The sequence below is a fragment of the Globicephala melas genome, chromosome 3 (assembly GCF_963455315.2).
Source record: "Globicephala melas chromosome 3, mGloMel1.2, whole genome shotgun sequence".
NCBI lineage: Eukaryota > Metazoa > Chordata > Mammalia > Artiodactyla > Delphinidae > Globicephala > Globicephala melas.
This window is the reverse complement of record NC_083316.1, coordinates 90,983,485-90,996,717: the sequence shown is the minus strand read 5'-3', so window position 1 is coordinate 90,996,717 and position 13,233 is coordinate 90,983,485. Positions and strand designations below refer to the sequence as shown.

General features: G+C 39.7%; 1 protein-coding gene across 5 annotated transcripts in view; it reads right to left on the bottom strand.

Annotated features, from left to right (window-relative positions):
* MCC (MCC regulator of WNT signaling pathway) overlaps window positions 1-13,233 on the bottom strand; it is a 464,937-nt gene that overhangs the window by 321,286 nt on the left and 130,418 nt on the right. For all 5 annotated transcript variants that reach the window (XM_060296098.2, XM_060296099.2, XM_060296100.2 and 2 more), the window contains one exon: window positions 3,904-4,118. In XM_060296098.2, coding sequence (XP_060152081.1) covers window positions 3,904-4,118 — 215 coding nt within the window. The remainder of the gene's footprint in view (window positions 1-3,903; window positions 4,119-13,233) is intronic.

Here is a 13,233-nt window from a genome sequence, read left to right as displayed (position 1 = left end):
AAATCAAAACTACAATGAGGTATCACCTCACACCGGTCAGAATGGCCATCACTAAAATGTCTACAAGTAACAAATGCTAGAGAGGGTGTGGAGAAAAGGGAACCCTCCTACATTGTTGGTGGGAATGTAAAATGGTATAGCCACTATGGAAAACAGTATGGGGGTTCCTTAAAAAACTAAAAATAGAGTTGCCATATGATCCAGTAATCTCACTCCTGGGCATATATCCAGAAAAGATGAAAACTCTAATTCTAAAAGATACATGCACCCCAATGTTCATAGCAGCCCGATTTACAATAGCCAAGACATGGAAGCAACCTAAATGTCCATTGACAGATGAATGAATAAAGATGTAGTATATATACACAATGGAGTATTACTCAGCCGTTAAAATAATGCCACTTGCACCAACATGGAGGCAACTAGAGATTATCATACTAAGTGAAGTAAGTCAGAAAAAGGAAGACCAATATCATATGATATCACCTATATATGGAATCTAAAATACAACAAAAATGAACATATCTACGAAACAGAAACAGACTCACAGACATAGAGAACAGACTTGTGGTTGCCAAGGGGCGGGGGGGTGGGGGAGGGATGGAGGGGAAGTTCTGGGGTAGCAGTTGCAAACTATATATAGGATGGATAAACAACAAGTTCCTACTGTATAGCACAGGGAACTATATTCAACATCCTGTGATAAACCATAATGGAAAAGAATATAAAAAAGAATGCATGTATATGTATAACTGAATCACTTAGCTGTACAGCAGAAATTAACACATTGTAAATCATGTATATTTCAATAAAATATTTTTAAAATTGTGCATTTTCAATTCAGTGAGAAAATAAAGAACATAATCACCGTCATAGATTGCAAGTCCCTGCATTTGCATTTTGGTCTGGTTCTCACCAAGGATCACCTTAAGTGAGAATGTACAACTTTATTTCTTCATTCGTGGAGTTATAACTTAAAAAAAAAACTTATTCAACGTATTCTAATGAATACTACTGAATAGGTCACCACCATTGATTATGTATTCATTATAAGCTTTTATAGACATATAACATTGATAAAAAAGATTTTCACATTTTGAGTTGTGGAGAAGTCATTTTGGCTTATACATAAGTTAACCTGAATTTTATGCTAACTAAAATACCCTGTTTGTGGCCTATCAAACATACTGTACATCTGCTTTAATTAATAAAGAAAAGGGCCAGAAGTAAAGAATGTTTATGTTAGAAATAAAGATTAAATGCCTCCCTTTCTGGGACGCCAATGCTAGTACCCCCTCAATGATAAGACACCCTTCCCAGCTGCCAAGGCCATGCTGACTCGCTATGTACGTGCTGATCTGTTTTTTTTTTAATCCTGAAGGAATGTATCCCTGACTTGTTTAATGTTCTTTGTTCTGACAAGATATAAAACTGTGCTGAAAACCATGCTTCTCCAGGGCAGTTCCTCAGAGCTATCTGAGAGGCTGTCTTCTGAGCTATAGTCCTCAGCTGGGTTCAAATAAAACACTTTTCTATTACTATTTTAGGTTGTTTATTGATTATTTTCATCAACAACATATATACAGAAAAGTGTGCCAAATGTAAGTATATGAGTCATGACTTTTATTTTTTTTTGGCTGCACTGTGTGGCTTGTGGGATTTTAGTTCCCCGACCAGGGATTGAACCAGGGCTCTCCGCCGTGAGAATGTGGAGTCCTAACCACTAGACTGCCAGGGAATTCCCAGGTGATGACTTTTTTTTTTTTTTTTTTTTTGCGGTACGCGGGCCTCTCACTGTTGTGGCCTCTCCCGTTGCGGAACACAGGCTCCAGATGCGCAGGCTCAGCAGCCATGGCTCCCGGGCCCAGCCGCTATGAGGCATGTGGGATCTTCCCGGACCGGGGCATGAACCCACGACCACTGCATCGGCAGGCGGACTCTCAACCACCACGCCATCAGGGAAGCCCGGTCATGGCTTTTAATAAAGTGAACACTCCTGCATGGGCTGGGTGCTCAACATGTAAGGGGAATGTTTCTCAAACTGGCCTCTGCAAAGGTCATCACAGGCAGGGTTCCATCAGTTCCAAAACTTCACCAATAATACAAAAAGAGAACCTGGCTGTGGGAAGCCCAGGGGCTGACCAGGATTGAAGGGAGAACAGAACAAAATCCAAGCAGTTACTGGAAAGGTTAAGAATCAGGAAGTCAAGCAGAGGTAGGAAACAGCCAACTCCTGCTGTTTTCACCAGTAGGTCTGCTGAAGAAAACTGGTGGGCCTCAAGCCCTGAACCCTTCAGAGCGGGGGCCACTAAATTTTGATCAGTCTGTAACATAGATTCTTGCTATAACCCATACTGCCACATCAGTGTCTGTCTTGAAAAAGGCTGAGCTGATAGAGTAAAGAGTAAAGTTCAACTTGCTGCAAATTATTTGTAAAAGCAGAGCCTAAATCCAGGCCCATGCCAGAGAAAGATGACTTATTTCCTGCTACTTGCCTAGTCTCCTGGGCACACAGGAAGATGAGATTAGGAGAGTTAATAGTTCTACTCAAACTGAGCAAGAATGTCCTTGAAGGGTGACCAAGTGGCAAACAGTGCAATAACTATGGGTTCTTTTACAGGTTTTATGAGACATAGTTACACCATAGTAGTGATTGTGTGTGTGTATGTTTTTAATATATTTAAAAATTTTTTAGAAAAGTTGCAAAGATGGGACAGAGAGTTCTCACATACTTCACGCCCAATTTCCCCTATTATGAATATCTTACATGATTATGATACAGTGTCACGATTAATGAATCAATACTGATAATTATTATTAACTAAAATCCATAATTTATCCAGGTTTCCTTAGTTTTTACCTGATGTCCCAGCCAGGGTACCACAAATGAGAAGTTGTCAGATCTTCTTAGGCTCCTTTTAGCTGTGAGTTTCTCTTTCTCAGACTTTCCTTACTTTCGATATCCTTGACAATTTCACAGAGTACTGGTCAAGTATTTTGCAGAATGTCTTTTAATTGGGATTTGTCTGATGATTGTACTGTCATTTTTGCTGTGTATTTAGGATTGTTAGTGCCTTCAAACACGTCACCAAAAATGTCAGAATTAGAAAATATGCCTCAAACACAAAAAGTCTGAAAACCACTAGTCTACCCCAAAGCAGATTGTAAATAGACGTAAATGAAGTTGTCAAGATGCTTATATCACCTCTGGTTTCAAACTTCAGTTTCAAAAAGCAAGGTAGGTTTACGGACCTTTCACACAGTGGCTAGATAGCAACCCTAATTTATAAACTGTCTGCACGTCACCCCAACATGGCCCAGGTCTTCAGCCAACCCCACCTCGTTCCCCAGCTCTAGCTTAAAAGGGAAGACAACAGCTTTTCACCCAAAGGTCATCACGGTACTAATTCATCCTGAGGTAAAAAAGTTTAAACTAAGCATAATGGAATTCTAAGCTGTTCCATAGTTTTCAACAGAATATGTTTTTAAAGTACAAGCAGAAACAATGATCAAACTTTCAATGAAATATTTTCTTGTTTGCTTTTCAAACGAGTAAAGCCCAAATTAGGGAACACAAAGAATTATATCCTATTGACTTGTAATGTCTGGTCCCAGAAAATATTCTGTGGTGAAGCCATTGTGGATATTCTAGTAATTAAATCTGTACAACATACAGACTTAAAACATTTTTTAGGCGACCACTCTGCTCTCAATAGTGAGAGTGAAGTCACCAATCTTAAGTATTTGGAGCCCTTAACATTATTGGCAAGGCTGGGAATGGTACAACATTTAGCTCAATAAAAAAGACAATACCCGATATGTCCCCTGGAGCTCAAAATTCAAATTTTGTATTGGCATACACACAGGCCTAAAGATGTGTTCTCTGAACCAGAAAGGACTCACCGTGTTGGCCAGCTCTAGATAGCTTCCTCCTACAGAGTTGCCAAAACGCGGGGACTGTGTGAGCAGCTTGTGGAAAGCAGCAGCCTGCTGATGCAAAGAGCTTCCCCCATACTCAAGAAGCTTCTGTAGGGCTGACTGACTCTGCAAGTCCGGGCTCTGGAGGTCCCTGGCTCCCGAGTCGTATTCCCAGCTTTCCCTGGCCGCTGATAAGGCACCTAGGTCCAGGAGAGGCAGGGGCGAAAAAAAGATGTTTCCTATATTAGCCTGGGGGAGGCCAAGAGGCAATGATTTGGAACCTCCTAACTCATCCACGTGCCAGCGCGTCAGAACACATGTGGCGCCCAGGCTGCATGCTAAGCACTTTCCCTTTCAGAGTGACACATGGGGAGCTTGGAGATAAAAGCAGTTTTGGGCAAAGCATTCAGAAATAACTATCCAATGAATGTGTGCCTTCCCCGCACCCCAAGAGAAATGTTTAGCAAAAAGCACAGAAGAGCCAAGAAAAGGGAATCCAGATCAGAGCTACAGCTATCTGTGATTTACACAGTGTTACTGTATGATTAGCCTTCTTACTGTCATCCTTTTTCCCAGTCGAGGAGGATGGAAGCAAGAGAGAAGATAGAAAGTTAGATACGGCACTTTGTCATAATCTTCTAGTGTCCATGTACTCTTAACTGGAAGAAGCTACGGGAAGCTAGACTGTGTTTGCCAGTTAGGTGTAGCCACATGGATGAGCTCTGAACAATAGAATGTGAACAGAAGTGATAAGCATAGCTTCAGAGGCTAGCTCATAAAACCCCCAGCATGTGATTCCTCAGGCCCTCTGCCTCTGGCCCGGTTCAGATGGGCATGGCACCCTTGGAAGCCACGTGGTACAGATGGCAAAGCTGCACGATGGAAGATGCCTGGATCTATGAATTACCTCCTGCCAGGAGGCTGTCGGCTGAACCCAGGTACCATGTTAACTTTACGTGATCAGGAAAGGGAAACTTCTTCTGTGATTGATCCACCATATATTTTTGGTTTGTGAGAGCAGCTAGGATTACCCTAACTATCACAGCAGATTAGAACCTAATTAAAGATGATAATCATTATAATAGCACGGGTAAGTACAATGAAAAGTAGACCTAGAGAAGGTCTAAACCCAACTGCCCTCAAGGATGGGCGATATGCAGGGAAACCTTACTGGAGGAGAAAGACTGATGCTTCAGTCTCCACCTTTGCTAGAAAAATTAGATTTGGGGTAAAGCTTGCTTCTTTGTGTTCGCTTCTGAGTAGAAGTCCCTTGTAGGTGCAGCTGGCTGGTGGATCCTGGGTCACATGCCTCTATCTTAGCTGTAAAGGAGGCTGGGAAATTTGTTTTCTGGCTTCCACTTTGGGGAGGTAGGATTTGTAAGATGAGACCTTTCCTAAGCATAGGAAGAGTACGTAAAAGGCCTGGGTGGCCAGAAAATACGACGAGCTACACACTGTTCCGGGGACAGAGCAGTGAGCATGATGAGTTGCAGTCCCTGCTTGTGGAGTTTTCATTTTGGTGGGTCTTTAATACATGACTTTTAATTTTAAAAAAGGGATTTGTTAAAATGATTTAATTTGTACTATGAAAGGAGAACATATACAGATTCCTCTATAATTTACTTGAGTATAATTACATAGAGCAAACTACAAATTATGTACAGCGGGTTCTGATGTGAATTTCCAATCTTCCCTTATTGGGTATTGGTGAATTTCATCAATGGAATTAGGAAAACTGTCTTTGTCTGGAACCACTTCAGATGGTTTCCCTCTACTGTTCATGTTCTGCTGATCTTCAGTCAGCCTGACACAACACTTTTTTCATACAATGCTATATAGCTGGGGTGACATGTCTTTGTACCAAAGCAGACAACTCTGTTGTTATGTTTGCAATTGCCCAAAGTTTATTTTAATATTAAAGTCTATCAACTGTACTGCAAGGGTGGCTTTGCTTTCCATATCAGCATAGACTCCAAAATGCCTGCCCTTCCTCCCCACTGTTCCTCTGTATGCTGTCTGCCTAGCTGCCACACATTCTCTGTCCTGGCCCCAGCAATGTGTGGCCAGAAGACTGATTGATCCTAGAGTTGAAAGATGGGTTGAATCATTGATGGCCTCATAGCTCATACATAAGGCAAAAAAACATAGCGCCGGGCCCTTGCCTTTTATGTTTCACCACAGTATCCCCAGTACCTTGCACATAGCCTGCGACATATCAGGAATTTAACACACATTTATTGAATGGATTGCTGAATTATTCACAGTTGTAGTACCTCAGGGTTTCACTTCTTAACCAGGAAAAGCAACATGGAGATTAATTTTAAGAATAAAAATAAATTATACACTTAAACTTTTTCTTCATGCAAAGTTCTTTATGAGAACTTCATTTCAAATAATAAATCACAACAGTTCTGGGATAAGACAGCCCAAGGAAGCTTCATTTGAATGTATTATGCTGTATTAACAGACCAAAACCCAGTTTCGGGCAGAGTTATAAAATCAGGTTAGCCAAGCTCCATGTTAATCATCAAGATCAAAAGGCCCTCACTCTATTACCATAACAAATTTTGCTGAAGTGATGCTGAGAATTCAGATTCTCTGCTAAGGAGCCAAGGCAATCATATTAGTATCCACATAAATGGACCACAAAAAAACAAAGTGTATTTAAAAAAAAATACAGTAGATGTGTATAACTGAGTCACTTTGCTGTACAGCAGAAATTAACACAACATTGTAAATCAACTATACTTCAATGAAGAAAACACAGTAGACTATTCCCATTACTCTCTTTTAATCTGTCTTCACATTACATTTTTCTGGATAAAACCCAACATTCCTGAGGCAAAATTCGCCATTTAATTTGGAAGAACTCACTGAAAAATTTCAAAAATGTAGGTCTAGTAACTATCTTCCTTTTACCCCTTGAAGCATGATGGTACCTGAGGTTTACAGGCTCACTCTCAGCCTCATGCCAGTCTCTTTTCACTCCCTTGCTCACCTCAAAAGAAGCCTGTTGACCACAGGCAGATGGCCATGTTTTCTTTTCCTGAACATGGATACCATGTTCTATTGTCCCCCATGCTCACCATGCTCTCTGATGTCTCTTTATATAAGGACACTAATCCCATCATGAGGGCCCCATCATCATGACCTCATCTAACTATTCCCCTCCCAAAAGCCCCATCTCCAACAACTATCACATTGGTGGTTAGGGCTTCAACATATGAATTTTGGGGGGACACAAATATTCAGTCCATAATAACCACTGAGCAGCTGCTCTCCAGGCCAGTAAGGACAGTGACTGTACAGCATCCCATTAAATACCAAAGGTCAAAGCACTCCCTGGGCCTAGAGGTCTCTGCATACACAGAACCAAAGGAGGCCATAATATCTGCCACCATAATCCTCTAGGGTGCTCTGAAGTAAGAAGTAAGATTTATACTTTTAAAAATCTGAATGTTTAGTGTTTAAAGGTGGCAGAGCACAGATTCCAAATGCTTCTCTTATCAGAAAAGCACAGGAAACAAGTGGCAATTTGACATCTTTATAAAATACATCACTGGGAAAACCCTGCTTTCAGAGAGGATGCTGCAACAGAAAATCTGCCAAACATTGAGATCCTTGCTCTGGTGGGTACTTGTCTATAAGCTAGGGCTTCAATCCCATTTTCAAAGTGCCACCCAGGTTTGGTTCCAAAGCCTGCAATTAATGCACTTATTCACCAAAGGCACTGTGCCACCTTCCCATGGGCCAAGCTCCTTGTGAGAATCAGGCAAACCAACATTTGGAACACCTGAAATTTACCTTAAAGATACTACAACAACCATGACAGCTAACATTTATTCAAAGCCAATAAGGGCCAGGCACTGTTCTAACAACTTTACATATATTATCTTACATAGATCCACCCACAGTCTATGAATAGTAAAGTCATTTTTCCATTTTAAGAAAAAAGATATTTTCTCTCTTTTAGCTTCATTTTATAGACTTTGCTCATTTGCATAGAATAGTAGTTAAGAGCTGGGGTTTTGTGGTCAGATTCACTGAGGTCAAGTCAAGAGTCACCATGACCAGCTATGTGACCTCAAGCAAATTATTTAACCTAAGCTTCAGTTTTCTCATCTTTAAAATGGGGATAATAATATGTATTTCATAGAGGTGCTGTGAGAGTTAAATAAGAGTAAAATATGTAGAACATATGAGACAATCCCTGGTATATGACAAACTGATCCAGAAATGTGAGCAATTATCTGGTCACACTTCACGACTTTAGTTATTTGGAACCCATTTTGGACAATTTATTAGGGAACAAATATATGAGAGAAATGTGTACCTCCCAGGTTCTGAAACGTACCTGTTAAAATTACCAGTTCTTTTATTTATGAGCTGTTTTTTTAATTAATTTTTTAAAAATTTATTTACTGTTGGCTGTGTTGGGTCTTCGTTGCTGTGTGTGGGCTTTCTCTAGTTGCAGTGAGCGAGGGCTACTCTTCGTTGTGGTGCGAGGGCTTCTCATTTCCGTGGTTTCTCTTGTTGTGGAGCACAGGCTCTAGGCGTATGGGCTTCAGTAGCTGCAGCAGGCGGACTCAGTAGTTGTGACGTGTGGGCTCAATACTTGCTCCGTGGCATGTGGGATCTTCCTGGACCAGGGATCGAACTCGTGTCCCCTGCATTGGCAGGCAGGTTCTTAACCACTGCTCCACCAGGGAAGTCCAAAATTACCAATTTTTAAAAAACAAACCTTTGGCACCTAACCAGTGGCTAAATTTTCATCAATAGTTTTGTACTTAATATCAGCATTACAGACAATAAAAATAGCCAATTAGGTCACGGCCAAAGTTATGTTTCTCTGAGTATGGAATATTCCATTAACAACTCACAGTCTTTGGTTATCAGGTTTGATAGACTTTGCTTCTCTATTCTACTTGGCCAATTCCTACGTCCAGAGGACACCTGGCCTTCCTAACACCTGTGGCCAGCACCATAAGGAAATCTGCACAGCCCGGCAGTGGCAGCAGCAAGGGCTGAGTAGATATGATTTATTCATCAGACTTGTGCTCTGGCCACCCTAGACACTCCTGTTTTCTACCTCCAGTTCTTTCTTTTCCATCCTTCATTTGAATGCCCGGGGCCTCTCATCACATCACAGGCAGGTGATAATGCAGAGTGTTTAGGGGATCCTGAGACATGTATTAACAGTATTTTATGAGTGGTCATTAATCTTTCATTTATGTGGATTGTTTAGAGAACACTGCCTAACTTATTACCTTCAGTGGAAAGAGAGAAAATACTCCTTTAGAAACACTGGAAGCAGCTACCTTTCTGAATTCAGAACTACCCCACCGACAGAAAGAAGCACAGGGGAATTTGAACAAATTGGCTGCCAGGTGTCAGCCTTCCCTGTCATAGCACATTTACTATTTCTAGATAATACTAACATCAACAGAAGCAGCAGTAAATCCTTTAGTCCAAAGGAGAATCACCATATGAGTCTTTGGTCATTTATTAATGTCAATTATTGGTACAAAATTCAGGAGCTCAATTCTCATGAGGGCCTCTAGCTTCCTACACCACAAATTACATGCAAACACAGGCCGATTGTCTTAAAATCTGTGTCTGTGGTCTCAAGGAGGATTGGGTAGGAAAGGATAGTTTAAAAGACCTATGTATCCTTCTGAGAAAAAGCAAAAAAACAAAAAGTAATTCGAAGCACATATCCTACTAAGGGGAGGTGAACCTGCTGTATAGCACATGGAGCTCAGCTCAGTGATTTGTGATGACCTAGATGGGTGGGATGGTGGGGGGAGTAGGAGGGAGGTCCAAGTGGGAGGAGATATATGTAAAATATAGCTGCTACACTTCGTTGTACAGCAGAAACTAACACAACATCGTAAAGCAACTCTACTCCAATAAAAAAAAAGTCAGTTCTTTGGCCTTTGGCAATCTTTAGGAAGTGAGTCTATTAGCATCCTATTTTGAATACAGGTCACACGTGTCCTATCTGGGGACAATACACTGAATTTCAATGGAACATTAGGAATACAGTGGAAGATGCATTTTGAAATGCAACTCCCTCCCCTTTCCCCTGACCCCAAGACTATTGATAGGTGACAAGAAAGAAAGAAATGAAGAAATGTATTTCTTATTGAAGTGCGCTTACCAACATCATCATTAGTGGATATTTCTTAATGTTCCACTCTGTACAAGTAAATTCAACAGTCCTTAATGTATTTAAGCACAGGCTTGAGAACACTAAATGGAAGATAGTTTAGAGACAACCAAAGGGATAGCTGGAACTAACAGCCTTTACAATTCTTCTCCAGCTTGAGAGTCTATTGTTCTGTTCTTTACCGACTATAATATAAAAGGCAAAGTGTCTGCCCTTCAGCAGTTAATAAAGATGTGGTGGTAATCATCTTTAACCTTTTTAAAAAACTAAAAATAATATTTGGCAGCTTGCTATCTTGGTTTGTCTAAACTAGACCTATGAAGGAGATAAGCAAGAGGGTTGATTCGGTGCTAAAGAATTCAAAGGAGAATTTAGGGAAAGTGTGTTAAAATGAGGAGGCATTGGAGTAAAGAAGAGTTAACTGAGTTTCACTTGACCCTGAGGTTGGGGGGGTAACACCTATGGTCTACAAGACTTTAAGATTTTTTTAAAAAGATCTGTTTCTCTTGGTATTTTGGATCAACTTATCCTTCTCTTACAAGGCATATTAATGGACCATGTATTCAGTAAGCCCTTGGTAGTCACTGATTTTTAAGTACCATAAGACTAAATGGGGATCATGCTAATCTGGACCTATTCTCTGTGGGGAGAAGCATCATACACATCCTTTGGTTGGCATGCCCATAGGGATGGTCGTATTTCTTGGATGAAAATTAGTCTAATCAAAATGGGAAAATGCCGGGGAAGGGTAGGGGAAGGTGGGGAATACTCAAATAGGAATACAAAAATTGAATGCTGATTCCAGCTTCTTAGCAAAAAATAGAATTATTTTTTATTCCTGAAAAGTTGGCATTTTCGTTTAAGCTTTTAAAAGGTGGTAGGTTATATTAATTTTCCAATGTTAAACCAAGCTTGCATTCAAGAGACAAACCCAACATAGTCAAAGTGTGTGATATCTTGTTTATGTATTATTGATTTTGGTTTGCTAGTATTTTGTTTATAATTTTTGCATCTCTGTTCAAAAGTAAAATTGGCCTATAATTTTTCTTTCTTACACTGAACCTCTCGTGTTTTGGTATCAAGGTTATGTGTGAGTCTATGTGAGACTGGAATTATTTGTTCTTCCAGTGTTAGGTAGACCTTGCTGGTGAAGTTGTCTGGGTCTTGAGTGTTCTTTGTGGGAAGATTTTTTTTTAATTACTATTTTAATTTCATTCTTAGTTATAAAACTATTCAGATTTTATATTCCTTAACGCATTATAAAACTATTCAGATTTTTTTCTTTTTTTCTTTTTTTGCAGTATGCAGGCCTCTCACTGTTGTGGCCTCTCCCGTTGTGGAGCACAGGCTCCAGACACGCAGGCTCAGCGGCCATGGCTCACGGGCCCAGCCACTCCGCGGCATGTGGGATCTTCCCGGACCGAGGCATGAACCCGTGTCCCCTGCATCGGCAGGCGGACTCTCAACCACTGTGCCACCAGGGAAGCCCATCTACTATTCAGATTTTATATTCCTTAATGAATCAGTTTTAGTAAGTTCTATTTTCTGGAAATTTCTTTATTTCTTCTAAACTTTTAATTATATCAGCAGAAAACTATTTATAATATCTTCTTTTTGTTTATGTTTGCAGCATCTCTAGCAATGTCTGCTTTTCACTCCTGATACTGGGTATAATAATCCCTTATTTGGCTTGACTGGGTGACATAATCTTGACTCAGTTGCTATATGAGCAAATTAGAGGCCCCTGGATGCCCTATTCCTGCTACAAACATGCTACGCCTACATAGCATATGACCTCAGCCAACAAACCCAGATATTGCTAATCAACAGTGCCCAGGTGCTTTGCATTCCTAATGCTGGACCAAGAGAGTTCATGGTCTTCTTTTCCTCTGACCTCAACCTGGAGAGCCTTCCTGGACTCCATGCTTGATTGGGTTGCCTGTTTGGCAGTAAAACTTTCCCACTCAGTATTCAATCCTTGCTCTCTAATGGTCTTTATTTATTTATTTTTCCTTTAACAACTATTTGTGCCTTATCTTTTTTCACTTTAGCATTCTTGCCAGGAAGTTATCAATTTCATAAATCTTTTAGAAAAACCTATCTTTAGTCTATACTGTGCCTCTCTCTATATTGTGTGCTTGTTTTCTATTTCATTGATTTGGGTTATCTTTATTATATCCTTTCTTCTCTTGTATTTGTGTTTATTTTGCTGTTCTCTTTCTAAATTCTTGGAATGGATGCTCAACTCAGTCTTTTTTTCTTTTGTCTTCTAATATATGCATAAAAAGCTATAAAATTTCCTCTAAGTGCTGCATTTCAATTGATATTTTCATAATCTTTCACTTCAAATTATTTTGAATTTCAATTCAAATTATTTTCATAATTTTGTCATAGATCGAGGAACTATTTCAAGGTATGTTCTTAATTTCCTATCATATGGGGTTTTGGTAGTGTTTTGATTTATAGATTCACTGCATTATATTCAGAACACATGGCCTATGTTATTTCAGTCCTTTTAAATTTGTTGAGACTTGTTTTATGGCCTGTACATGATCAAATTTTACAAATGTTCCATGTACACTTGAAAAAAGAAGTATATCTTATAGTTGTTGGATGGAGTCTGCTTTATATGACCATTAGGTCGTTTATTAATTGGGTTGTTCAAATCTTACAGAGCCTTATTTATTTTGGCTTTTGTTTGTTTGTTTTGGTCTGCTTATTCCAGCAATTAATGAGAAATATTCTAATAATCCTTCATAATGATTATGGATTGGTAGATTTCTCTTATAGGTGTCAATTTTTACTTCATTTATTTTGAGACTTTATTGGGTAAATACAAATTTAAAATTGTTACATCTTTTTGGTGAATTTAATCCTTCATCATTTTGAAATTTTTGTGGTGTAATAAAAAATATATATTGGCTTTTGCTCCCTTTTCCTGGCACAGGGCTCCTAAAATTCTTGGAATTTCCTGAGTAAGAGTATCATTTGTATACTAATGAGATGACTCAAACGGACTGGAGAAGGGGAGTTATAGGGGCAAGAGACTGAGTTCAGCCATCAGCAGTTGATTTAATCAACCATGGCTACATAATAAAATCCCCTTAACAATGGGGCTCAGGAGCTTCCAAGTCGGTGAACACATC